A 27483-nucleotide genomic window follows, 5' to 3' on the forward strand; every position below is an offset into this window, starting at 1 on the left:
AGAGAGTGAGAGGAGGCTTAATCTGAATCTTGAGGTAAACTAAGGTCAGGACTCACAGATGGCAGACGACAGATGAACACTTACATTAATAGATTTCACAAAAATCATCAAAGTATAGTTTCATGAGAAATGAGACATTATTGTGAATCGTAAGCAGTAAAAACGTACCTGTCAACCAAAACAGGCCTAGGTCATCGTGGATATATATGTATTCTGAAATGTAAAAAATACATCAATTATGTTATTATGGGGCATTTATATACTATCATCACTAGGTCATAATTGCTGATGGGATATGTAGTCCCATGTAAAGTAGATCTACTGATGGCTTCTGGGATATGTCGTCTCACCTATAGAAGTGAACCAGTGGTCCGCCTCCCAGGGGACATATCCATGGACAGGAGGGAAAGCCCCACAGTTAGACTCGGAGACGAAGCCCTGCACGGTGACCGGCGGTTCCGTCTCGTTCGGCCGGAAGAGGGTCTTAAGAGGGGCGTAGATGTTGTACCTCACCCCAGATATACAGCCTACCAGACCAGGACTGTTATGCCTCTGGATCTCATAGTCAATGTCACCCACCTCTGAGGGGGTTAGAGAGAGGGACAGAGGAGTTACAATGTGCACATCCACCTCAACTAATTCCCAAACTTACAGTGGGACAACTGATACCTTACTTCCAGTTTATTTGGATAGTCCATCTGTAGATGCTCCACAGACTATCTACTAACCCTAGTTCTAACCCTAATCCTAACCCTAAACGTAACCCTAATCCTAACCTTAACTCTTACCCTAACCATTATTCTAACCCTAACCGTAACCATAACCTCAGCAAGCAGTTGCTTAACAACAGATAGTTTGTTGATAGTATGACCATCTGCAGAGCACCTACAGATGGACTCTCCGGAATATCCAAATAAAGTGTGACCAAATCAATTCTCAATAGGAAAGCAGAAATGTTTCAGATGGGGTTTAAAGTTTATCCAGAACTCAGAACTCAGATTGGAAGGCGTGGGCTTACTTGAGAAATCTTGTTGGAATAAATATATAAGACAAATTCTTCATTCACAAAACCAACTTACACCGAGAGGAAAGTTTTTCTGGAACATGCTTATTCCTGACATTGTCTGGAAAAATGCATGGTTAAGGCCTTACAAATATTGTATACTAAACAAAGTTAAGGAAGTGCACTTCAACATTTTACATGAGATATATCCATGTAATTCTATGATGTCCAAATTTGTGGATTTTGATGATATCTGCGTTTTCTGTAAAAAAAGAAGGCGAGAATCTGTCTCACTTGTTCTTTGAATGTAAATTTGTGTCAGAATTATGGGAAAACCTTGCAAAGTACTTATTTACCATTATGAACACTGCCTATAATTTTAACATAAAATATACAATATGTTACTATTGCAAGGATAACAAAACCACTGAAATGATTGTTAATTATTTTATTCTTGTTGCCAAATACTTTATACACAAACAAAAATGATATACCAAAATTACCAATTTTTCTCATTTAATTTAATTATATTATTAAAACACTAACCCTAGTGAATAACAACAAGAATAACATATTCATGAATCAATATAATAAGATAATAAGATAAGACAGTATTTTCAGAGTGAATATAATTGCACTTAAATAGTTTATTTTGTGTATTTTATTTTTATTTATATGTTTTGTATGTTTGAGCATTGTTAATACCTGTGTTTGGTTTGCTAGACATGTTGGATGTAAGTTGATTTTTGTATTATGAATAAAATACATTTATAATAAAAAATAATAATAATAAAATAAATAAATGTTTCAGCTGGGGGGGTGAAGTGTAATCTTACCCATCACTCTCCCCAGGAAGATGTTCTTGGGCGAGTCAAACCTGCCGTCCTCCACTAGGGTGATCTTCTCCACTATCGGCTCCATGTAGTCCACCTAGGAGTTACACACGTGTGGAGTTACACACGTCAACACAAACACATTGATATTCACGCACAACCATAAACCTGTCAACACGAACAAATAAATCAAAGACTGAAAATACACAAATGCACACAACTCACAAACCAAGTAAAGTGGTACCAGACCATCCTGGTTTGTGATTGACTGTTAAACGGTGGTGAAGGAGGTAGGTAGTGTTAACAGGTGTATACATTGGGGCGGAGCGTCAGCGTACCTGTGTCCTGATGGTCCTGTTGTGTCTGGTTATGTTGACGTAGTGGGGGTATCCATCTGCCAGGTTCCTGAAGGACAACTGGTACTTGTGGGTAATCAACCCCAACCTATACCTCATGTCTAAGGTTCCTGTGGAGGGACGGTGCAACAATACACTCCACAGTTCATGATGAAGGGCATTAAAACATTATATTTCCATTAACTATTGTGAGAAGTATGGCTTGTGGCTGCTTCGCGTATTGTCGTCTCAACCTTCTTGCCCTTTGTGGTGTTGTCTGTGCCCAGTAATGTTTGCACCATGTTTTGTGCTGCTACCATGTTGTGCTGCTGCCATGTTGTGTTGCTTTCATGTTATTGTCATGTTGTGTTGCTACCATGCTGTGTTGTCATGTGTTGCTGCCATGTTGTTGTCATGTTGTGTTGCTACCATGCTGTGTTGTCATGTGTTGCTGCCTTGCTATGTTGTTGTCTTAGGTCTCTCTTTATGCAGTGGTGTGGTGTCTCTTGTCATGATGTGTGTTTTGTCCTATACATATATATATATTTTAAATCCCAGCCCTCTCCCCGCAGGAGGCCTTTTGCCTTTTGGTAGGCCATCATTGTAAATACGAATTTGTTCTTAACTGACTTGCCTAGTTAAAGAAAAAAAGTATAAAACATATTGTAAAGTACAATGATATATTTTTGTCCAAGTCCTATCTTGCTTCGTGTTTCCACTCAAATAAATTGGATGACTGAAGAACATACCACAGGAGGTTGGTGGCACCTTAATTGGGGAGGACAGGCTCGTGGTAATGGCTGGAGCGGAATCAGTGGAATGCCATTCCTTTTGCAACCTTCCAGTCATCATTATGAGCCGTCCTCCCCTCAGCAGCCTCCTGTGGAACATACAGTAATCCAACTTCAATCAGTGACAGTAAAATCTTCATTCAATTCGAACACTCTCTGCCTTGAATCTTAACCATAATAACCCATAATGTTAAAGCGCTCCTCCCTGCCGAGCGTTCCTACCATCTTTCTTGAGGATGACAGCCATGTAGTCCTGGACGAAAGAGCTGATGTAGAGCAGTACAGCCGGCGTCTGGAAGGTACTGAAGCTGAACTCTATCTCATCACTGGTGTCGTTGTAGCCCAGGCTGAAGTTGTGGTAGTGGGGGTCCAGCCAGTTAGCCCACCACTCCTCATTGGTCGTAGGCTTCTTTCTGATGTTGTAGCGCAACCACGAGCCTATCTCAAAGTAGGCTCCAATGTCTAAGGGGGTACAAACAGGATCAAGTTGAGCTAAATGCCCATATTTGGTTATCGCCAACACTGTCAAAATAAATCAAGGTTTTTGTTACTGTAACCCAGTGTGCTTAAGGCCGTCATAGTGCCTCTGGGGCTCCATGAAAAACCGAGGTAACCCAACCTGTGTGGAGCTCACCTTTGTGGCAGTAGAATCCGTCGAAGGCAGTGTTGCCGCAGTCACAGGTGTAGGCGGCGTAGCCCTCGATACACTGGGCGGCGTTTCGACACGGTATGGTCGCGTTCAGACACTGGCCCGTACAGTTCCGCCGTATACCCTGTTCCTCATTCGCTTTGCCTTCCAAGTCAAGGGTTACACCGTTCATTCGTAACCCTCGGAGACAGCCCAGGAATGGCCACAGCGTGCGATTGGCTGCGCCTGGATATATTGGGACACCGTCAGTTAATCATCACATTGAAGTTGAGCATTTTGGATTAAGAAGAATAAATATGTGTTCGTTATAAGAAAATAAAAAAACATCTGTTTCCTGCTGTAGTGCTGTTTAAACTCATAGGAATGGACTACATCAACCAATGGGAGAAGTCCAAAATCCTTGTCGACCACCACCCCGCCCTCCCCAGCCCCAGCGGCCAGGTGACGTACCCACGAGGAGAGGGTGGGTGAACTCCATGGTGACAAAGGTCTGGCCAGGGAAGCGTCTCACAGCCCATGGCTGATAGTCCACCTTGATCCTGGCCAACTTCACGTTGAGCTCTGCCTGGACAAAGTGCCACTCGTTGTCGTTTAGAGGCACCGGCGAGCGTAGCGTCACGTTGAGGATGCCGTCTCCCACCATGAATATGAAGACCAGGTTCTGGGTGGCTGGGAGAAGAAGAGACAAAACAGAATGAGGGATGAAATATATTATAGAAATAAATACCGGAAAATATTGATAATATAATTTCTAATCCTTTTCATTCATCAAGTTCCACAGCAACAAAACCTTTTGAAAATTGTAATTCGGAAATTATGTTTCCTTCCTTGGTCCTATGTGGTTTAATCGGTAGAGCATGGCACTTACCATGCCAAAGGTTGTGGGTTTGATTCCTGCTGGGGCCACCCGTATGTACATTTTATACACGCATGACTGTAAGTCACGTTGGAGAAAATCGTATTTTAAATAGTGTATATTATATGAGTAATTTCATGTGATTCACACTAGATAATCTGTGGTAATTTACTGTTGAGCTCAATGCGTATGAAGTTACGGAGCCAGTCATCTGAGTTCTCCAAGAAGACTCCGTGGGGGCGGTAGGTTTTAAAGTGGAAGGAGATGTCGACGGTGCTGCCTGGCCTGAAGGTGGGGAACTCGATGTAGGTGGGCTTGGTGAATGATATGGTATTCCAGATGCTCCCTGTGAGTACAAAGAGGCCATGAGATCCAAACCTGAACCACGATAAACAATCATTTGACTAATTATATACAGCAGAATGGTTTAACTACAACTCACTGTCGCCATGGCAACGTAGGGGCCCGAGGCTGATGTGGGCCTTTGACCCTGTCCTGTTGGTGTCCCCCACCACCACCTTCCTCACTGGGAGGTGGTCCTTCCACATCAGATAGCCCTTGTCTGAGTACCTGCACAATAGGTTCCATTTGTACAGTAATCTATATCAATCTATGGAAACACTTTTCTAAAAGTTATAGAATATAGTCTTTCAAATCCTTTCTCTCTCACCATTGGCGGTAGTCAGCGTCACAGTTACAGTGAAACCTGGCATCAGTGCAGGTCTGGTTGATAGCACAGCCACACTTCCCACTCTCAGGGAAAGCCCCGCCCCAGTACTCGTGACTCTCGTTATTTCGACCAATCCAGAAACTGTACGGTCTCCCATCTGAATGACAGGACAATAGAGCAATGGAATATGATTATTATGATTTCATCATTGAAATGTTCTATGATATATATATACAAATAGGTACAGATTCAGGTGCTTTCAATAGCTACCACTGCCCATAGGCCCTAACCAGTCCTACTCACTGGGCGTGTTGAGGATGCGTGACTTGTAGCAGGAGTAGTCGATCCACTGTTCACAGTACATGGAGGTGTTGGCCAGTGCTGTGACATCGTCCCAGGAGGCATTCCAGTAGTTGACATCTCCTATGTAAGGACGGTCCACCGTGCTACCGGTCACCTTGATACCGTCGATACGGTCATGCATCACTATCGTCCATGCCTTGTCGGCTTTGTCAAGAGACAAGGAAGGGGTTGACATTAAAGGGTAAAAATGTATGATTGTGTAAGTGAGAAAGAGAGAGAACTAGCGAGAGACAAAGTGAGAGAAAGCACATCTACTACTGAGGAATCTGTTTTTGTGCCATGCTGTGTCCAGAGATCTGATATGATCACAGACAGCTCTAACGCAGTAGACCCTGACTAATCTAAGGGATTTACATGGAACCTACAGTAATAGATGTTGGTTAATTGGATAGGATTGTATGGAGAATAATCTGTCCCCAGAACCAATTACTGATCTGGCCCCAAACTGGTTCTCCATTGTCCTTGTTGGAGTTCATTATTCCATGATCAACATCCAACAGATGTGGCCCTGCTGTCTCCTCTGCTGCTGCTGTTGCCTTGTCATTCCTCATGGAACACACAGTCAACATTCACCTCAACCTGAACACAGTTTAATATCAGGGTCTCTGCCTCAACATGTTCAATAACAGTCCATTTCTGAAAGGTACTGTAAGCACTGACTACCGTTATGTTCGATATGCACCATGGAATCATGTTGGTCAGATGGTATAATATAATTGTATACTAGTACATGTTATGAATGCATAAAAATGCATTTGACAAGCCAGTTACTCACATTTCATCGTGCAGTACACCTCGAATGGTTTCAAGGGTCCGCTCAGGTCCGGGTCTATGGTATAATTCCCTGACCAGGATTTACCAGTAAGTCTGTAGGCCTCACACGACTCTTTGTAGACCGCTGTTGGGGAAGAGAGAAGCCGAAGTCGTATTTTAACTTACACCAGCAAGGTTTTAATGATGACACGGGTCTGTCTCACACTACCGCAGGATATAGGCCTCAACAAACTGGTTGTTACACTAGCGAGGTTACGACAACATGCTGTCATTAGTACTCGCAAACAACATTAGGCTCTCTCAGGAAATACTCACACATATGGCACACCTCCCCTTTGTAGCCTGTGTTCTCGCACAGACATATGAAGTCATCCCAGGACTGGATGCATCTGCCCTCGTGTTCACAGGGGTTAGGAGTACATCTAGAGAGCACACCATGCAGGAGTGTGGGTAAAAGTCAAATGGGACATGTACAGTGCATTCGGAAAGTATTCAGACCCCTTGACTTTTTCCACATTTTGTTACGTTACAGCCTTTTCTAAAATGGATTACATTATTGTTATCCCTCAACAATCTACACACAATACCCCATAATGACAAAGCGAGAATTTTTTTTTGACATTTTTGCAAATGTATTACAAATACAAAACAGAAATACCTTATTTACATAAATATTCAGACCATTTGCTATTAATCTCAAAATTAAGCTCTGGTGCTTCCTGTTTCAATTGATCATCCTTAAGATGTTTCTACAACTTGATCGGAGTCCACCTGTGGTAAATTCAATTGATTGGAAATTATTTGGAAAGGCACACACCTGTCTATATAAGGTCCCACAGCTGAGAGTGCATGTCAGAGCAAAAACCAAGCCGTAAGGTTAAAGGAATTGTGCGTAGAGCTCCGAGACAGGATTGTATCGAAGCACAGATCTGGGGAAGGGTACCAAAACATTTCTGCAGCTTTGATGGTTCTCAAGAACACAGTGTCTGCCATAATGCTTCAATGGAAGAAGTTTGGAACCACCAAGACTCTTCCTAGAGCTGGCTGCCCAGCCAAACTGAGCAATTGGGGGAGAAGGGCCTTGGTCAGGGAGATGACCATTCCCATTCCAACATGACAGAGCTTGAGAGGATCTGCAGAGAAGAATGGGAGTAACTCCCCAAATACAGGTGTGCCACGTTTGTAGCGACATACCCAAGAAGACGAGATGCTGTAATCGCTGCCAAAGGTGCTTCAACAAAGTTGGGTCTGAATACTTATGTGAATGTGATATTTAATTTTATTTATCTTTTGCTAATTATTCCAAAAACCTGTTTTTGCTTTGCATTATGGGGTATTGTGTGTAGATTGATGAGGAGAAATAAATATTTAATACATTTTTTGAATAAGTCTGTGATATAACAAAATGTGGAAAAAGTCAAGGGTCTGAATACTTTCTGAATGCTCTGTACACTAAGTACACAAAACATCTATTTCCATGACATAGACTGACCAGGTGAATCCATGTGAACGCTATGATCCCTTATTGATGTCACTTGTTAAATACACTTCAATCAGTGTAGATTAAGGGGAGGAGACAGGTTATCAAAGGATTTTTACGTCTTGAGACAATTGAGAGATATGGATTGTGTGTGCCATTCAGAGGTTGAATGGGAAAGACAGAATATTGAAGTGCCTTTGAACAGGGTAGTGGGTGCCAGGCGCACCGGTTTGTATCAAGAACTGAAAAGCTGTTGGGTTTTTCAGTTTCCCGTGTGTATAAAGAATGGTCCACCACCCAAAGGACATCCAGCCAACTTGACACAACTCTGGGAAGCCTTGGAGTCAAAATGGGCCAGCATCCCTGTGGAACACTTTCGATACCTTGTAGAGTTGAGGCTGTTTTGAGGGGGATGTAACTCAATATTAGGAAGGGGTTCCTAATGTTTGGTATACTCCGTGTATTTTGTTCGTTATATGGTAACAAGAAAACATTATTTGGGTGGTGAAAGAGTATGAAAGGACATGAGAGGATTAGGTCACTCAATATCTTTCTCTCTCACTTTTCTGTAGGACTCTGGCAGGTTTTATTTACTGTATGAGGGAAGATTTAAGGGCTGTGGTCGGCTCTGATTAGGGTGGGCGTTGTCTGCAGCCCCTCAGCCCTTAGCGTCAACTGATAAATTACTGTACAGGTCTTTCATATCATTTACACATATTGGTCTCAATATTGATTCTCGGGATCACTAAGGGTGTTTTCACACATAGTTGTGATCTATAGTTTGAAGCAGAAGTTTGATTATTTGTTACATTGCATTTATCCGGTTGATTTCACATTGGGGGGAAAAATGCACACGTTAAATCCATCTATGATTATCATGAAGCGTCACTTGTGTGCCCCAATGTTCGTATTTCTTCCAACATTGACGGAGGAAACAGCGCAATAGCTGATCTAACAGTGTTGTGAACAGCCTTTATTCAGTCGCCTATAGCCCCGGTTTAGCCCCATCTTCCCTAATCTGCATCGGATGCACTCATAAATGCATTGCTACTGACAGAATGTTTCAGAGATACAGTATCAAGTTATGATGCTGTGTGCATTTCATCAAATGCTCACAGTCAAACAACCAATAATACAGCATAACTCCTAAATTGAACTCTGGTGTGTTCACCAACTCAGTTCGGATAGTTTGGACTTGTGTGAATACTCTATCCGCACTAGGGAGAACAATAAACAATGCACCATGGTTCGCTCAGAAAGGGTGGTCTCGGGAACGATTACATTTGTACCATGGTGCAGTTCTTACAGGTGAGAATGCAGTACAGACCAAACAGGGAAAAAAACGGGCAGTATTATTGGTTATTATAGTATATTGGACTAGTATTATTGGACTGCGAGAATTTGATGAAACGCACACAGCATCATAACTTGAGATATTTGAAACATTCTTTGAATACCAGTGCATTTATGAGCGCATTCGATGCAGATTAGGGGAGACTGGGACTATAACGGGGATATACAGTAGTATACTGTACATAGGCCATTCGATGCAGATTAGGGGAGACTGGGACTATAACGGGGATATACAGTAGTATACTGTACATAGGCCATTCGATGCAGATTAGGGGAGACTGGGACTATAACGGGGATGTACAGTAGGATACTGTACATAGGCCATTCGATGCAGATTAGGGGAGACTGGGACTATAACGGGGATGTACAGTAGGATACTGAACATAGGCCATTCGATGCAGATTAGGGGAGACTGGGACTATAACGGGGATGTACAGTAGGATACTGAACATAGGCCATTCGATGCAGATTAGGGAGACTGGGACTATAACGGGGATATACAGTAGGATACTGTACATAGGCCATTCGATGCAGATTAGGGAGACTGGGACTATAACGGGGATGTACAGTAGGATACTGTACATAGGCCATTCGATGCAGATTAGGGGAGACTGGGACTATAACGGGGATGTACAGTAGGATACTGAACATAGGCCATTCGATGCAGATTAGGGGAGACTGGGACTATAACGGGGATATACAGTAGGATACTGAACATAGGCCATTCGATGCAGATTAGGGGAGACTGGGACTATAACGGGGATATACAGTAGGATGCTGTACATAGGCCATTCGATGCAGATTAGGGGAGACTGGGACTATAACGGGGATATACAGTAGGATACTGAACATAGGCCATTCGATGCAGATTAGGGGAGACTGGGACTATAACGGGGATATACAGTAGGATACTGTACATAGGCCATTCGATGCAGATTAGGGGAGACTGGGACTATAACGGGGATGTACAGTAGGATACTGTACATAGGCCATTCGATGCAGATTAGGGGAGACTGGGACTATAACGGGGATGTACAGTAGGATACTGAACATAGGCCATTCGATGCAGATTAGGGGAGACTGGGACTATAACGGGGATATACAGTAGGATACTGTACATAGGCCATTCGATGCAGATTAGGGGAGACTGGGACTATAACGGGGATGTACAGTAGGATACTGTACATAGGCCATTCGATGCAGATTAGGGGAGACTGGGACTATAACGGGGATGTACAGTAGGATACTGAACATAGGCCATTCGATGCAGATTAGGGGAGACTGGGACTATAACGGGGATATACAGTAGGATACTGTACATAGGCCATTCGATGCAGATTAGGGGAGACTGGGACTATAACGGGGATATACAGTAGGATACTGAACATAGGCCATTCGATGCAGATTAGGGGAGACTGGGACTATAACGGGGATATACAGTAGGATGCTGTACATAGGCCATTCGATGCAGATTAGGGGAGACTGGGACTATAACGGGGATATACAGTAGGATACTGAACATAGGCCATTCGATGCAGATTAGGGGAGACTGGGACTATAACGGGGATATACAGTAGGATACTGTACATAGGCCATTCGATGCAGATTAGGGGAGACTGGGACTATAACGGGGATATACAGTAGGATGCTGTACATAGGCCATTCGATGCAGATTAGGGGAGACTGGGACTATAACGGGGATATACAGTAGGATACTGAACATAGGCCATTCGATGCAGATTAGGGGAGACTGGGACTATAACGGGGATATACAGTAGGATACTGTACATAGGCCATTCACGTTGTAGTTAGAGCAGCTATTGCGCTGTTTCCTGTTGTTGGAAGACCAAAGCGAAAAATAACACAAGTGATGCTTGATGATAATCATAGATGCATTTTTGTCCAATAAATAAATGGCTTACATGGACACGTGGTTTTGGTTAGGAATTTTAGTTTGTTTGATATTTGGCAATGTGAAACCAACCAAACCAAATGAAAAACAAAATACAGTGTAACAAATAATTGAACTATAGATCAAAAACTGTGTGTGAAAACACCCGGAAACACCAGGAAACCAGGAAGACTCTGAACCACCAAGGTTGACTGCGCCACAGACATAGTCATGCTGATACCCTCGTGAAACAGAGCAGGCATCGAGAAAGTATCATACATCATAAAGCAGATAAATATGTAACATACTGATGTAAGCATGTGACACCAATACAAACTAGTACACAGTGGTTTCGAACACAATGGTCTTTGCACATGATTTTGGAGAGAAACTAGCGCTCGCCCCGAATCTTTCCATATAAAAGGAGAGGAGAAATGGAGGAGGAGAAAGGAGTCATTGTAGAAAACGGTGGACTGAAGTTTAGTGTTACATGTGATGGTCTTACATTGACATTTTTCTCAAATGTTGATCTCGCAAACGTGTTGCAGTGAGAGAGGTTACATGTGGCGTGTCCGTCAAAATACTTTATACGTAAAATGGATCCTACTCTGATGTAAATAATCCTCCCTGTCCAGACAGGTGCATTCAACTGAGAATAGCCCCCGTCATCAACCGGATCTCCTGGAGGTGTCTGAGTGTTATATGTCCCACGTCTGCCATGGGGGCTGAGATGAGAGGCCTTCTCAGAATGATTCATCCCTATAGCAATGAGCCTTGACTCCTATAGCAATGAGCCTTGACTCCTATAGCAATGAGCCTTGACTCCTATAGCAATGAGCCTTGACTCTGTCTGTCACATTGGTCCATCAGCAATCAGGATGGAACATTCCAACACTATCTCTGTACTCCACTGATATTACAAGGCTGAGTATAGCATTTAGAATTCATCCAATCAGTTTACCCATGGATTCATCATGGATACTGTATGTGACCTTTGCCCTTGTGCTACTATTGTCTAGCCCAGGCCTGGGCAACGGCCAGCCCACGACCTGATTCAATACGGCCCGCAGAATCATGCTCAGATAACGTAAAGAATTTTCGATAGTGAAGTTTTGAAAAACGTATTTGTTATTCAAATTAAAAGCCCAATAAATACTCACCTTTTGTGTAATGATTTAACTCCTACCGCTTGTGGGACATTTATTTTGAAGGCACGTATAAATAACAACTGCAAGAGGACAGACGGTGACTGACAGGCTGACACACACATCACAGTTACAAATAGTAGCTTGCTAGAAATTGTGAAAAAATGAGTTTTTCAAAGATTTCAAAGAAAAGGAAAGTAGACAATGAATGTAGGGTGTTCCAGCAAGAGTGGACATCGACATATTTCTTTATTGGGGTATCAGGGAAAGCTGTGCGATTAGTGTGCAAAGAGAGCATCGCTGTCTTGAAAGACTACAACTTGTCCCGACACTTCCAGACGAAGCATGCAGAGAAATATAGGAATAAGTCTTCTGAGCAGAGGGCAGTGCATTTTGCTTTCTCCGTTGCAAAAGCAGCAAGGACTTGCCACAAAACTGCACTCAGCAAACGACAGAATTGCGAGAGCTAGCTATGAACTGTCCTACAAAATTGCTAAACATAGCAAGCCATTTGCTGAGGGTGAATTCATTAAAGAATGTTTAATTGACTCTGCAGCAATTCTTTGCCCCGACAATAAAGAGCTGCTTGAAAATGTTTCCCTGTCAAGACGAACAGTGACACGGCGTGTTGAGGACATGGCAGAGAATATGAACAACAGTTGAAAGACAAGGTCAAGGATTTCACCTATTTCTCCTCGGCCTTGGACGAGAGCAGTGATGCACGTGACACGACGCTGTTGTTGATATTCTTACCAGGCATAAACCCAGACCTTGAAATTACAGACGAGCTTGCTTCAGCGCAGTCAATAAAAAGCACAACCACAAGGAAAGGTTTATTGGAGGAGGTTAATAAGTATGTGGCAAAGCTGGGACTGAGTTTTGAAAAGTTATCCTGTGTGACCACTGATGAGTGCCCAAACATGACAGGAAAAAACATTGGCCTTTTGAAAAGGATACAAGATCAAGTAGCTGAGCTGAACCCAGATCAGACAATGACTGCATTATTCATCTGGAAGTGCTCTGTAAATGTTTATGAAAATAAGCCATGTTGTGGATACAGTCACTAAAGTGGTAAACTTCATAAGAGCAACATCTTTAAACCACAGGCAGTTTGTCTCGCTGTTGGCAGAGACAGAGTTGGGTCTTGCAGATCTCCCTTACCACACAAACATGAGATGGCTGAGTTTGGGGAAGGTGTTGAAAAGGGTGTGGGACCTGAAGTCAGAGATGGATTAAGAATAATTGGCTGATCTTGCCTTCACCGTGGACATCATGGCCTCATGAATGAACTGAATTCCAAACTACAAGGGAAGGGCCATTTTGCACATCAGATGTACAGCCTTGTCAGAGCCTTCTAGGGAGAATTATTCCTCCTGACCCACCCAGTATAAGCCAACAATCTCACCCACCTTCCCACACTACTAGTCTGTTCCCTATCAGATTACCAGCGGGAGAAGTATACTTCGCTGAACGGTGAGTTTTATTGTCACTTTGAGGATTTCAAAGTGTTGGAAAATGACATGCTGTTGTTTTCCTCTCCTTTCACCTTCAATGTGGATAACGCTCCCACTGACCTGCAACTTATCTTCAGTCTGATGCAGTGATTGGAGAACTACTCAAAACAATGTCACTGACGAGATTCTAATGCATCTCTTGATGAACAAAACTTTCCAAAGATTAGGAGTCATGCTCAGAAGACGTTTGTAGTGTTTGGGTCAACCTATGTATGTGAACAGACATTTTCAGTGATGAATTATAACAAGGCACTCTCTTACTGATTCTCATCTCTTACTGATTCTCATCTCTTACTGATTCTCACCTCTCAGCAATCCTGCGCATAGCGACAGAAACTATACCCGTCTTCACTGCTCTAGTCAATGCCCATCAGAGACTTCACTCCTCACACTGATTGAGCAGTTTAAATGTAATGTTGAGCTCTCTCTCTGTCTTGTGTTTTTGAGCATACTCATTAACAAGAGTTCTGTCCGTGGTGCTGAAAGCAGTGTACTTTTCCATCCATGTAGTTCATTGTCTGTTTAATAAAGAAAATACCTACCAAAAGGAGAACATGGATGTGGTTTATTTCTGTGCATAAAATAAGTAGCGTATCTGGACGTGATTTACAGTAGATATACCTGTCAACACAGTCATACACATGATGTATAATCCTGTAATATGGTTCTGGCTCGCGATGGCAAAAATATATTCTAATGTGGCCCTCCATGGAAAATAATTGCCCAGGCCTGTCCTAGTATGTTGCAAAGAAACCATTTCACCAAAGTATCTTAGTCTGTGCCCCTCCCCCTCTGCCAACCTCCTCCTCCGTATATGTCTCTGATGACCCCTCCTTCTGCTCTGTCTGTCACTGATGCCTCCTACCTGTCAGTGATACCACAGGTGCCCAACAACAGTTCAGCGTAGCGTCCCCAGCGTCGCTGCAGGATGATGTCGATGTCCACCGGCTCGTTGTCGATAAAGATCTGCTGCATGCAGCCATGGAAGTGGTTCAGCTTGGTCTCACACTTCCTGATCGTGTTGTTAGTCTTCGGACACCCTGAGGATCAAAGCACAGAGGGAGGTGTGAAGATATGTTCCTATTGGGTTGTCATTTTGATAGTGAGAACATCAAAATGGTGGCTAGCGGTTAAGAGCGTTGGGCCAGTAACGGAATGGTCACTGGTTGAAATCTCCAAGCTGACTAGGTGATAAATCTGCCGATGTGCTCTTGAGCAAGGCACTTAACCCTAATTGCTCCTGTAAGTTGCTCTAAGAGTGTCTGCTAAATGACAAAAAAAGTCAAAAAATAAATAAATCATTATAAAACAAATAATGTAGATGAACAGTGTTCTGGTATATAAGAGCAAAAGTAGTGCACTATAAAGGGAATTGGGTGCCATTTGGGACGTACCCCAGGTCTGGTCAACAGCTCACTTCCAGTGGTTGCTTTTGTAATGTATGTTGATGTTGGGAACAGTAAAGTGAAGAGCCAGAACAGGTGTGGTGAACAGCTCACCTCCAAAGAAGTAGCGGTCCCCTGTGCGGACAGTGAAGGGGTTGGTGATTTTCAGCGGAGAGCCCTCCTCCTCATCTATGGTGATGGACAGTAGGTTGTCCCTGGCTGCTACGTCTACCGTGTGCCAGAAACCGTCATTCAAACGGTAACCTGAAGAGGAGAACAAACAGAAACAACATTAGAACAGCTTTAGATGTAATGAATGAGCAATCAGTATGAATGCAACATAATCCAGTATTCATTTGACAAAGCTGCATCTTCTACCGTCTCAACAAACGTTCTGCACATTATTTCGAATTTGTAGAAGAGTAAGAATTTATTAACGAGGCAGGGTGAGTTCAGTTCCACATTTTGGCTCACCTGCTGCGAACTGTAGTTTCTTCTTGCCTGGCTGAAAGAGTGTGACATTGACCTGTCCCTCACTCAGGCCCAGCTCCAAGGCTCCCAGGTCGTCAGCGAAGCGTGTAAACATCAGCAGGCCTGTGTAGTCCCAGGAACGGAACTTAAACTTGACAAACATCCGAGGCTTCCTGAAGAACCCAGGCACCTGCAGGTAGTTGTTGGGCCCGGCGAAGGTCATGGGCTTCCATAGGATGTCACGGCACGCGTAGTGCATCTTTTTCTGAGAGAAAATAATCATTGCATTTACAACAAACTATACGAAGAAAGATTAGCTACATAGGTCACAGGTAAATTGTGTGTGTGTGTGTGTGTGTGTGTGTGTGTGTGTGTGTGTGTGTGTGTGTGTGTAGGTAAACAAGTACGTGATGCAGAGGTGAAGTCGGATGAGAAGCTACACCTGCCGAGGGATGCGTATCTCAGGCTCCTGGTCCTGGGCCATGTTGATGACGTTGATCCCGTTGATGAAGACGTTCTCCAGGCAGCCACGGAAGTTAGGAACCTCTGGGAGGTGGGGCACATTGGGCTCAATCACTCCGCCCACATACATCTAGGAGAGTACCAGCAGAGGAATAAATTAGATAAATGTACCCATATGATCAATGGAATATTATACTCAAAGGCACACATGTATTTGCTGGTTTAAAAAAAAAAAACTTTATTTAACTAGGCAGGTCAGTTAAAGAACAAATTCTTATTTTCAATGACGGCCTAGGAACAGATCATGTGTCTATCAACAAAGTACAACCTGAATGACGAGCAGGCGGCAGGTAAATAGTAGGCTGATCTCTGTCTATGACCATTGACCCCTTCTATGACCACTTCCTTCCTGTCCTTATGGACCACTGTCACAAGCCTGACTCCAAACTCTCCCGGCCCACTACCTTCTAATGTTCAGCAACAGAAAAAATGTCCAGACACACCTTAGCGTCTAGTTCTACGACCAACCTGAGTGTCCAGGTCTATGTAGGTGAAATCTCCTTTGCTAATGGCCGTCTCAGTGTGGGCGTCCACTGTGAAGTTGACCTGTCGACCGTAGCGCTTGATGGTGACGTAATGCCAGTGCTGGTCATCTAGTATGTTGCCAACGGTCATTGTGGTCCGACCGTCCACCTGGTTGACCGTACTGCTTCCTTTAATAGGAGAATGGACATGAATGACGTAATAATTTGATGGGAGGATGGGAGTACTGCTATGTGAAACTCATCCAATAATCAAGTTCGCTATAGTTCGCTATAGTTCGCTATAGTTCAAGCTATAGCTATACTGTAGGCTGTTTAGCAGAGGCTTTCATCCAAAGCGACTTAGAGTTCGACTTACAGCGTGTATACATTTTTCTATAAATGTTTCCTTTAGAGAAGGTGGAGCTGAAGTAATGGCTATACCAACCTGAGTTCTCCTCACAGATCCAGAAGCCTAATGTCTGCTTCAGCAGTAATGGAGGATTGACAGGGATATTCAAGCCCTGTTTTTCATCCAGTAAAGAGAACTAGATCTAATCTAGGAAACTGAACCCTTAAGTCATATCCCAGCCTATCAGATTGTATAATCACCCCACAACACGAATATTTATGTTCCATTAAGCATTTCATCTTGTGTTTATGACAATGAGCAGATTGAATTTCCTTTGACTTCCATTTGTTTCGATTTGATCCTTCACAGACCAACAGGTCAGAGTGCTTCTTATCTGACCAGTTTAGAGTCTCTGCCCAGCCGTACCCCACGCCTTCCAGCGGATCCTACCTAGGCCGATGGTGAGGACGAGGCGTCCTTTCCTCAGCTCCAGGGTCAAGATGTCTCCCTGGACTCCCTCACTGTGTAGCAGCAGCCCGTCCTGCTCCAGGGTCTTAAAGTTCACGGCAAAATGGTCCTGCAGGGTCCGGAACCTCTTCCCTGGGAACATGAAGGCCACCGAGTCGTCCCCGTTCATCTGCATCACGTAGGAGTCTGGCCGAGAGAGAAGGGGAAAGTGGTTAGATGTTAGAGGTCGAATGGCACATTTGTGATCATATGAAGATTCAAATGGTTGAGAGGCTCAAAAGTGTTCCTGTGATATGGTGTAGATAGATGTTTGATAGATACTGTTTTACGTTGGTGTCATTGAGTTGTGAGGGTTAACTCAATTCACTGTTGAGGTTAGTTACTGACTGTTAACTGTGTTAGTTGCATGACTGTTGAGTGTGCTATCTTGAGATTTCGAAGAAGACTCCTACAGCAAATTATAGTTACACTGATTCTGAAAGATGTCCTTACCGTAAGCACAGCCAAACACCTCCAGCCTGACACCAATCTTGCCTCCATTCTCTGTGTTCCACCCCAGGGGCAGGAGGCGGATGTGTTTGGCTGTGAAGGCATAGTGGAACACATTCCTCTTCACCTGGTGGTAGTTCCAGTTCCCAGGCATCGTCTGTGCACAGCAGAGGGGGAGAGAGAGAGGGAGAAATAGAGAGAGAGAAATGGAGCAAGAGAGAAATAGAGCAAGAGAGAGAGAGAGAGATAGAGAGAGAGAGAGAAAGAAGAAGAAGTTATTTATTCAGTAATAAACAGATAAAAACAGATTAGTGTTTTCAAACTCTCACTGAGGGATAATGTGGTAATGTTGTCTCTATTAACTGTTACTCTGTGGTGAACATTTCAAGAATGAACATGAAATCAAACAACCCACTGGGAACACACTGGTTGAATCAACGTTGTTTCTATGTTATTTCAATGAATTTCAATGAAATGACATTGAAACAACGTGGAATAGACATTGATTTGAAGTCTGTGCCCAATGTGAACAGACTGCCAAGGATTACATTTGAATGACTGTTTTGTGACCTGACAGACCCCAACCTAATGGATAGTTCACTCAAAAGTCATCATTTCATAACAGTCACTCCGAGCCTGAAGACAACTTTCAAGCTGAGAACAAATAATAAATCATTTGAATCCCTTTAACCCCCCCCCCCCCTCCCCTCCCTACCGAGTTCCCTCCTTTCATAACGTAGGGCGTCCAGGAGTCGGGGCGGTCACCATAGAGAAGGGTGTACTTGGTGACCCAGTCATAGGAATTGAAGGTGCCCTGGGTGGCGATGGCCTGGATGCGGTACTTCCTCTTCAGATCAATCTGCAGCCAGGGCTGTCTGTCCCGGGGGGACGGGGACCAGCCACTGCTCCCTGGAGGAGGAACGCAACACACACACACACACGTCATCAACCAGAACTCACACTCTGACTTCATTACACACAAAACACACACACATAGATATAGTCAAGAAAACTAACCATACAATTTGGCAAAGTTGGCCGAGTACAAAAAGTTATATCTGGAAGAGGCCAAGAAGGAGTTGGCATAGAGCGAAGATACCAAGGGATCAACACATTCATCTAGAACAAAAGATGAGAGAGAAGAGGCGGTTAAACACAGAGATTACAGTAATACTCAGACTACACAAGACATCATTCTCCAAAACCGTTCAAATCACACGATAACATCAGGGATTTTCAGCTGAACAGAACCCAACATGTCTAGTGGTGCCTCTCCTCACACAGATAAGTGACAGACGTTGGATTGCAACTAATTAAGCACGGCATAATCTGTCCTGTAGCTGGGCCACAAGCTATGAACAGTCAACAACTCTGATTACATTCAGAGGCAGGAACACAAAAGCACAGACTAGGCCTCTCTGTGGTGTGCAGTAATAACCCTTCCACAATATGACCTCCCATCTGCACAGTGCACGGTGCAGTCATCTGTAATGCTACAATGTAAAATGTCTCCTTAAGAACAGGTGGAGCTGTACTGATGAATCTAACCATCAATCCTCCCAGATAAAGATGCAGAGACCTAACTAATGTCTTTATTTCAGCAGTAATGGATGGTGGATTGAGTCAGGCATGAAACCAGAAGCCAGTAAGCATTTTTACACTGTGTCTGTGAGATGAATGATCGTTATCAAGAAGAAAACCTCCACCCATCCCCTTTTTATTGAGCTAAAGAAATAAATGGAATATACAGAGGGCTTTCAGCTTTGCAAACACATTTGGAAATGAACGGTGCGAGTGCGTGTGTGTGTGTGTGTGTGTGTGTGTGTGTGTGTGTGTGTGTGTGTGTGTGTGTGTGCGTGTGCGTGTGTGAGCGTGTGTGTGTGAGCGTGTGAGTGTGTGTGTGTGTGCGTACGTGAGTGATCATATACATCTGTTTTGTATGAACTACTATGCAGTTAATGAACAGCGTTACTGACTGAGGCCTTGTCTCAGGGAGATGGGAGATAGCTGGTGTTATTCTATGGGTGCCGAGTGGACAGATAGCAGCAAAATAAATCAGAGGCCTTCCCTCATCGTCTCATCAACCGTCTGTCTCATCCGCCGTCCCCCCTCCTCGATAAATACCCTCAGCAATTAGGAATCACTATAATTCTGCCTAATCTTGTCACTGGCACAGATAAACCCACTATGTCCTCACCACGGTCACTAGAAAACACTGCCTTATCTTCTGCAATGTCATAACATGTCTGTTACTCCTCCGCACAGCTCAGAGCCATGTAGATAGGTGGGAAAGGAATAGATAGAGGGATAGTTGGACAGGAAGGCTGAGAAGATGGAGAGAGAGAAAAAGACAAAGGGGGGAAAGAAAGAGAAACCCAAATCAGGGAGGGAGGGAGGGAAGGAAGGAGGGACAAGAGAGGTCGAAAACCAAACCAAGGGAGACGTTTGCAGAATTAGTATTCAGCCTGCAAAGGGAGGGAGGGAGGGAGGGAGGGAGGGAGGGAGGGAGGGGGAGGGAGGGAGGGAGGGAGGGAGGGAGGGAGGGAGGGAGGGGGAGATTGTAGACTCATCTTTTAGAACACATCTTGAAGAGGGAGAAAATAAATGCAGACAGGAGCGTCGGCGCTCAAACACGATCAACTATCAGGGGATAACCTCTGCTGAAGAATTGAACCTTATCTCTGTACTCTCCATACTACCCCACAGTATAGACAGCATCATTGAACTGGTCAGGAAGTTACAACAGTCAGTAGTACACTTTGCCACTCACTCTGAGCCTAAACACCTTCTATTTCATTTCCCACCGTCAAAACAGCTCAATCTGTTTCATTTATACATTATTTTAACAGGTAAGTTGACTGAGAACACATTCTCATTTGCAGCAACGACCTGGGGAATAGTTACAGGGGAAAGGAGGGGGATTGAAGAGCCAATTATAAACTGGGGATTATTAGGTGACCGTGATGGTTTGATAATGGCCAGATTGGGAATTTAGCCAGGACACCGGGGTTAACACCCCTTCTCTTACGATAAGTGCCATGGGATCTTTAATGACCGCAGAGAGTCAGGACATCTGTTTAATGTCCCACCCTACACAGGGCAGTGTCCCCAATCACTGCCCTCGGGAATTGGGATATTTTTTAGACCAGAGGAAAGAGTGCCTCCTACTGGCCCTCCAACACCACTTCCAGCAGCATCTGGTCTCCCATTCTGGGACTGACCAGGACCAACCCTGCATAGCTTCAGAAGCAAGCCAGCAGTGGTATGTAGGGTGGTATGCTGCTGTCACAGGACCTTGAATGCTGTCCTCCAAGGACCATTCAGGTGGAAAGAAATCAGCTGAGCCAGAGACATGTGCTGCCTTTGACCTTGAGTGTTATAGAATACTGTCTATGTCTGGGTATCTGAGTCTCGACTGGGTGTGACCTTTCTGGCCATGTCCCCTGATCCTCTCCTGCAGACATTACAGAATGAGAACTCACTGTTAATGAGGTATGTCAAGAAGTACAATACTCTGCTGCCTATAGTTTGTTAGTCAAGTCAATAATTATTCAGCTAACTCCAACAACAAAGCCTATAACTAACCCTACACTAATAGAAGTTAAAGTTTACTTCCAGTTTAAGGAACATATATTTTTGTTCATTTCTGTGGTGAGCAGTGTAGAGGGTTGTAGAGGGTGGAGAAGAACTACAGGTAGTAAAGGCATAGAGAAAGCAGAGAGCCAATAGGACTGCTGTAGGTTAACCCAGGCCTTGCCACTCAACGCCCACCTCCTACTGACAGGATGCTCCCCCCATCATCCGACTCCAAACCTCCCTCCACCCTCTTCTCTCTCCTCACATCAACTATCCCTCCATCTCACTCAGCATGCCTCTTATCTCTCTCCCTCTCTCTCTCTCCCTCTCTCTCTCTCTCTCTCTCTCCCTCTCTCTCTCTCTCCTGAGCCATAATCATAAAGGAGCGCCTTACCTAACACCTTCCCTCTCTCTTCCTCTCATTTGATCACAAATACCTCTCGAGTGGGTGTCGCTGTGTCGCAGTTACTAAAAGATGTACCCAGAGCTTATCCAGAACATTCCACCCCTCGCTCTCTCTTCCTCTTCTTCTCTCTCCCTCACTTTCTTTCTCTCTCTCTCTCTCTCTCTCTCTCTCTCTCTCTCTTTCTCCTCTCTATCTCTCCCTCTCCATCTCTTTCACTCTCACCCCCTCTCTCGATCATGCTACTTCTCTGTCTCACCCTCTCTCTCCCTCTCTCCTACCCCCCTCCCTCTAACTCCCTCTATCTATCTCGCCTTCTCGCTCTCTCTCTCTCTCCTCCCTCTCTCTCTCTCATAAATTGTATTTAAGGGCTTTATTGGCATGGGAAACATACATTAAAATTGCCAAAGCAAGTGAAGTAGATAATAAACAAAAGTGAAATAAACAATACAAATTAACAGTAAACATTATACTCACAAAAGTTCCAAAGGAATAAAGGCATTTCAAATGTCATACTATGTGCAAATAGTTCAAGTACAAAAGGGAAAATAAATAAACGTAAAAATGGGTTGTATTTGTTCTTCATTGGTTGCCCTTTTCTTGTGGCAACTGGTCACAAATCTTTCTGCTGTGATGGCACACTGTGGTATTTCACGCAATAGATGTAGGAGTTTATCAAAATTGGCTTTGTTTTTTCGAATTCTTTGAGGGTCTATGGTCATATATGGTCATACGTTTGGCAGGTTAGGAAGTGCATCTCAGTTTCCACCTAATTTTGTGGGCAGTGTGCACAAAGCCTGTATTTTTTTGAAATCCAAGTCTGTCTATAGCTGCCTTTCTCAATAAAAAAAGGCTATGCTCACTGAGTATGCACATCTCTCTCTCTCCCGCTCTCTCTCTCTCTCTCTCTCTCTCTCTCTCTCTCTCTCTCTCTCTCTCTCTCTCTCTACACTACCACCAGGGGTTCTCTCAATCCATCTATCATTAAGGGAATGGCTTGGCTCAGTCGGCTATAAGTGTGAAGAGCTGCTGCCTGCTTATCAGAGATGCTGACGCATCAGTCTAGTGTTACTGTAGGGTGGAGAGGCTGCAGGGGGCTGGGGCTGTCTGGGCTGACGCATCACAATTGCTGTGCATATTGAAACAGCCTCCTCCGGACACATCATGCAGTGGCCCATGATAAATGATGTACAGTGTGATGAATATCTCTGCTTTTCATGTATGGTTAGGAGCCAAGAATCCTAATGTTAAATGCCATAATGTTTTGGTATTTGGGTTGTGTGGCACACAGAGTGGAAGGCAGGCTGGTGTGTGTTAGAGTGCAGACTGAATTATTCATAGCCAAAGTCAGGCCTCACAGTGGGGAGTGTCTGCCTGGCGACACGGAGGACTGAGGGAAAGTTTAAAAAAATATATATTTTAAAAAGAGCTAAATATGAGAGACATCAAAGCCCCAAAACATCTCATATACAGGACCATCATCCCACAGCATCCTGCATCTGTCTAAGAATAGAACAGTTTCCACACTGGTGAGCCTCTATCCTCCATATCAATTCCCCTCACTCACACTCACACACACACAGCCACACACACCACAACACACAACTAGTCTCTGTGAGGACTGGAGATGCATGGGCGGCACACCAAGACGGAACAACACACATCAGTGCACACACACCCAAACAGATATATATACATTTTCACAGTAATAAACACATACATGCACAAACACCACAGGAGGCTGCTGAGGGGAGGACGGCTCATAATAATGGCTGGAACGGCACAAATGGAATGGAATCAAACACATGGAAATCATGTGGTATTTGATACCATTCCACTGATTCCGCTCCAGTCATTACCACGATACTGTCCTCCCCAATTAAGGTGCCACCAACCTCCTGTGACACACACACACACACACACACACACACACACACACACACAGACACACACACACACACACACACACACACACACACACACACACACACACACACACACACACACACACACACACACACACACAGCAGGGCAGCTGCACAGACAGTAGCATAGTAGGAGTGCTCCTGCAATGCTGTGTGTTATCCCCACCCCAGAGGAGCATGTCCCAGGAATGGAGTCTCCGTTCTAATCTGTAGAGTGTATTCCTGGTTGCCTGCCTGCCTGACTCACAGCCTGAGTCGTGGGCACTGCCTCATATGCCTGCCAGCACCCAGATACACAGGCCGGCAGGCCAAACTACAGGGGGTAAATCACCACAACACCATCCCGGTAAACCAGTCAGCTTCCAAACACCGTAGTGTGATACTACACCCCTAATAGCCAGTACTTACAACCAACTTCCCTCAATACTGAAGGCATGCAGTAGTAACACAATAGACCACTGAACAAAATGCCACATCTAGAAAAACTGACCAGTGTGGTTACCCCCAACACACACATGGATTCCGTAACACCAACTAGTTACCCAAAATGGGAACCATGTGAGACCACAACAAAAAATAGACGTCGCACCACATGACCATAACAAGTGTTCACAACGTATTTACACAACCAAATGTACCATACATGGACATACAGTCCAACTCTCCACAATATCACACCCAAATGCCCCAGATATTTAACTCCCACCTTAATAATCACTCTATCTGATAGTCCAGCAGCGCAGGATAGCCTGCCTGTGTGATCCTCTTACAGTAGTCTAACACCGCCACAGCACCAAGAGGGCACTGGGGCACTAAGTATTCACTAGTCATCCCTAATATAGCCTAGAGAGAGCAAAACAAACGACCTGCCCTGTTTACTGTACTATATGCAGTGATATGAAGTGAAGTAACAATGTTTTTCTTAAGTTTAGACCTTTACGTGGTACATTCATATATCATGGTGTCAGGTGGTCCTAGCCCACCACCCCCCTCTCCCTCCCCTCCACCCCACCCTCTCTCCCTCCCCCTACCTCCCTCCCCCTCCCTCCACCCTACCTCCCTCCCCCTCTCCCTCCACCCTACCTCCCTCCCCCTCCACCCCACCCTCTCTCCCTCCACCCTACCCCCCCCACCCCCCCTCTCTCCCTCCCCCTCCACCCCCTCTCCCTCCACCCTACCTCCCTTCCCCCACCCCCCCTCTCCCTCCACCCTACCTCCCTCCCCCCACCCCCTCTCTCCCTCCACCCTACCTCCCTCCCCCACCCTCTCTCCCTCCACCCTACCTCCCTCCCCCTCTACCCCACCCTCTCTCCCTCCACCCTACCTCCCTCCCCCTCTACCCCACCCTCTCTCCCTCCACCCTACCTCCCTCCCCCTCTACCCCACCCTCTCTCCCTCCACCCTACCTCCCTCCCCTCTACCCCACCCTCTCTCCCTCCACCCTACCTCCCTCCCCGTCTACCCCACCCTCTCTCCCTCCACCCTACCTCCCTCCCCCCTCTACCCCACCCTCTCTCCCTCCACCCTACCTCCCTCCCCCTACCCCACCCTCTCTCCCTCCACCCTACCTCCCTCCCCCTCTACCCCACCCTCTCTCCCTCCACCCTACCTCCCTCCCCCTCTACCCCACCCTCTCTCCCTCCACCCTACCTCCCTCCCCCTCTACCCCACCCTCTCTCCCTCCACCCTACCTCCCTCCCCTCTACCCCACCCTCTCTCCCTCCACCCCACCCTATCTATTAAAAAACTGCTTTGTGAATCACACTGCTGCAGCCTTTAATTCACATCTTCTGAGGTAATTGTTTCGACAGTGTATTATGGAAAAACACGCCACCAAGTTTTTCTCCACATGCATCTCAAATCCATCTCCCTACAGCCTTGCATGTTATAATAGCCTGCTGTACAACCACATCAGAAGCGACTATTAAAAACGATATACATCATTGAATACGGAATTCCTGTTTGGAATTTTTTCCGCGTGATGCGTGTTCCTAGATGAAGGGGACGTTTTTGCTCACGTACAGGTGATGAGCACACACTCTGCGAAAGTACTGCAGTGGGGTGGTCCCGCACGCAGCAGGCAGGTTAGGACACGGCTCAAATTATTCCATCATCCCACAGCATCCTGTAGCTTTTACAGATAATAAACCACATTTTCAGTGCCATCATTATCATACAGTTTGGGATATTCTCTGGCATGACCGTTACAGAGTGCTGGAGAGGTGGGCGGGAAATGAACCATGCGATGCAGAAACTTGCACGCTGGCGCGAGACAGCACTGCAATGCAGAAAGCCCAGTACGAGACTGTAACCGCCGCGCGCCCTCAGCCCGCAGGAAACATGCCACTTGACTTTCCTCAGAATTCAAAGCAAAAAATATAGAGATTATGCAACTGAGTAAAACATAACAGCCATCGTTAACCCTTATACAATGTTTTGATGATTATTGGTCATTTTAAATCAGATGTTCTGCCCTTCAAGGACTAGATGCACCTATTACCCAGAGGTTTTTGCCGCTTCTTTCTTGATTCACATTTTTACAATGAATCCCTTTTTTTGTCAATATTGTTATCAATATGCTGCATATACAGGCTTAGGCTATTTCATTAATATGATAGCAATAGGCTAACAAAGGACAAGACACTGACATAAATGACCGTTACTGTTTCACAAGACTTACGTGATGAGCATTCTTGAACACCCCAAAATAAAAGGATTATGCTCAATATTTTGCAAATCATCCTTTACAGAGGACACGCGTTTCCGCACATGCTATGTTAATTAGATCGTAGATTGTGTTCTCCTATCCACAGGGCACGGTAGCATCCTTTCACCCCCCTTTTCCCAACTTTAACTAGCGCAGTTTCAACTCCTCTTCCCGGGATCTCGGGTAGCCTCTGCCGGGGCGGGGACGCGCATCAGTTACTGGTGCTGATGCTGCGCTTCACCGAGAGCGCGCACTGCTAGGCTATATTTTATGTAAATTGTTTATAATTAAGGTCACATATAGGGGACACATTTCCAAGTGATCATTGTGATCACTTTGTGGATGTGAAATACTAGCAACGCGTGTGCTTTGACACTGTGACTTCAGTGGATCCACCAGAACTCCGCGTAGTTTTGGTCCAGAAGAAGGAAGGTAGGAAGGAAGGGGTGGGAGAGAAAAAAACTTTTTGGTCCAGCAAGCTACTTCTGTTTCCCAGTAGATAATTTTAACGCTATACGTTTGACGTTGTTGTCAATAGTTCCGCAAATATACCTAGTCAGTAGTTTAGTAACCCAGGCTTTATGCGATTCGTTTTACCGTTGTAGAATAAGGTCGTTCCTTTCCCGCATCGTTACACTCGTATACTGCTTTGGTTTGGCATCTCCCATATTATATCAGTGGGCTTGGCATGCGGTACTTCTCACGGCCTCGCGCTGGTCATAGGCGCACTGAGCCTATCAGAGAGCATCATCAATTTGGTCAAAAGCCTCTTACTCCCCTGAGGCCAAAAGTCTGACAACGATTCTGACGTTTATAATGTCTGCCGTTGCTCCCTAGTTATGTGTTCGAGAATAATACTGTGCTGTACAAGAGTGAGTAGCCTACAGTCGGCTACACCACAACCAGTTATGTGGAGGACTGACCTTCACCTACAATAGGGCCCTGAATAGGTACCAACAAATTTACAAGAGACTGATAATGTGTGGCCCAGGTTACTGACAGCCAGTTTGTGGCTGATGCTGAGACAGGCAGAGGCAGAGAGGATAGGGTGGGGGCGGGTTGGTAAG

General features: G+C 44.9%; 1 protein-coding gene across 1 annotated transcript in view; it reads right to left on the minus strand.

Annotated features, from left to right (window-relative positions):
- Nucleotides 1-27041, minus strand: part of LOC118370831 (contactin-associated protein 1) — a 32793-nt gene extending 5752 nt beyond the window's left edge. The window contains exons 1-23 of the mRNA XM_035756006.2: nt 26390-27041; nt 18823-18924; nt 18521-18714; nt 17809-17962; nt 17299-17502; nt 16504-16688; nt 15956-16105; nt 15517-15778; nt 15157-15306; nt 14523-14697; nt 6590-6696; nt 6276-6398; nt 5441-5644; nt 5138-5294; nt 4910-5037; nt 4640-4813; nt 4062-4280; nt 3597-3836; nt 3185-3424; nt 2175-2302; nt 1840-1933; nt 351-581; nt 169-213 (exon numbers count right to left, since the gene is read on the minus strand). Coding sequence (XP_035611899.2) covers nt 169-213; nt 351-581; nt 1840-1933; nt 2175-2302; nt 3185-3424; nt 3597-3836; nt 4062-4280; nt 4640-4813; nt 4910-5037; nt 5138-5294; nt 5441-5644; nt 6276-6398; nt 6590-6696; nt 14523-14697; nt 15157-15306; nt 15517-15778; nt 15956-16105; nt 16504-16688; nt 17299-17502; nt 17809-17962; nt 18521-18714; nt 18823-18924; nt 26390-26450 — 3727 coding nt within the window. The 5' untranslated portion in view covers nt 26451-27041. The remainder of the gene's footprint in view (nt 1-168; nt 214-350; nt 582-1839; nt 1934-2174; nt 2303-3184; nt 3425-3596; nt 3837-4061; nt 4281-4639; nt 4814-4909; nt 5038-5137; nt 5295-5440; nt 5645-6275; nt 6399-6589; nt 6697-14522; nt 14698-15156; nt 15307-15516; nt 15779-15955; nt 16106-16503; nt 16689-17298; nt 17503-17808; nt 17963-18520; nt 18715-18822; nt 18925-26389) is intronic.
- Between the last annotated feature and the right edge of the window lie 442 nt (nt 27042-27483).

Source organism: Oncorhynchus keta, chromosome 5 (assembly GCF_023373465.1).
Source record: "Oncorhynchus keta strain PuntledgeMale-10-30-2019 chromosome 5, Oket_V2, whole genome shotgun sequence".
NCBI lineage: Eukaryota > Metazoa > Chordata > Actinopteri > Salmoniformes > Salmonidae > Oncorhynchus > Oncorhynchus keta.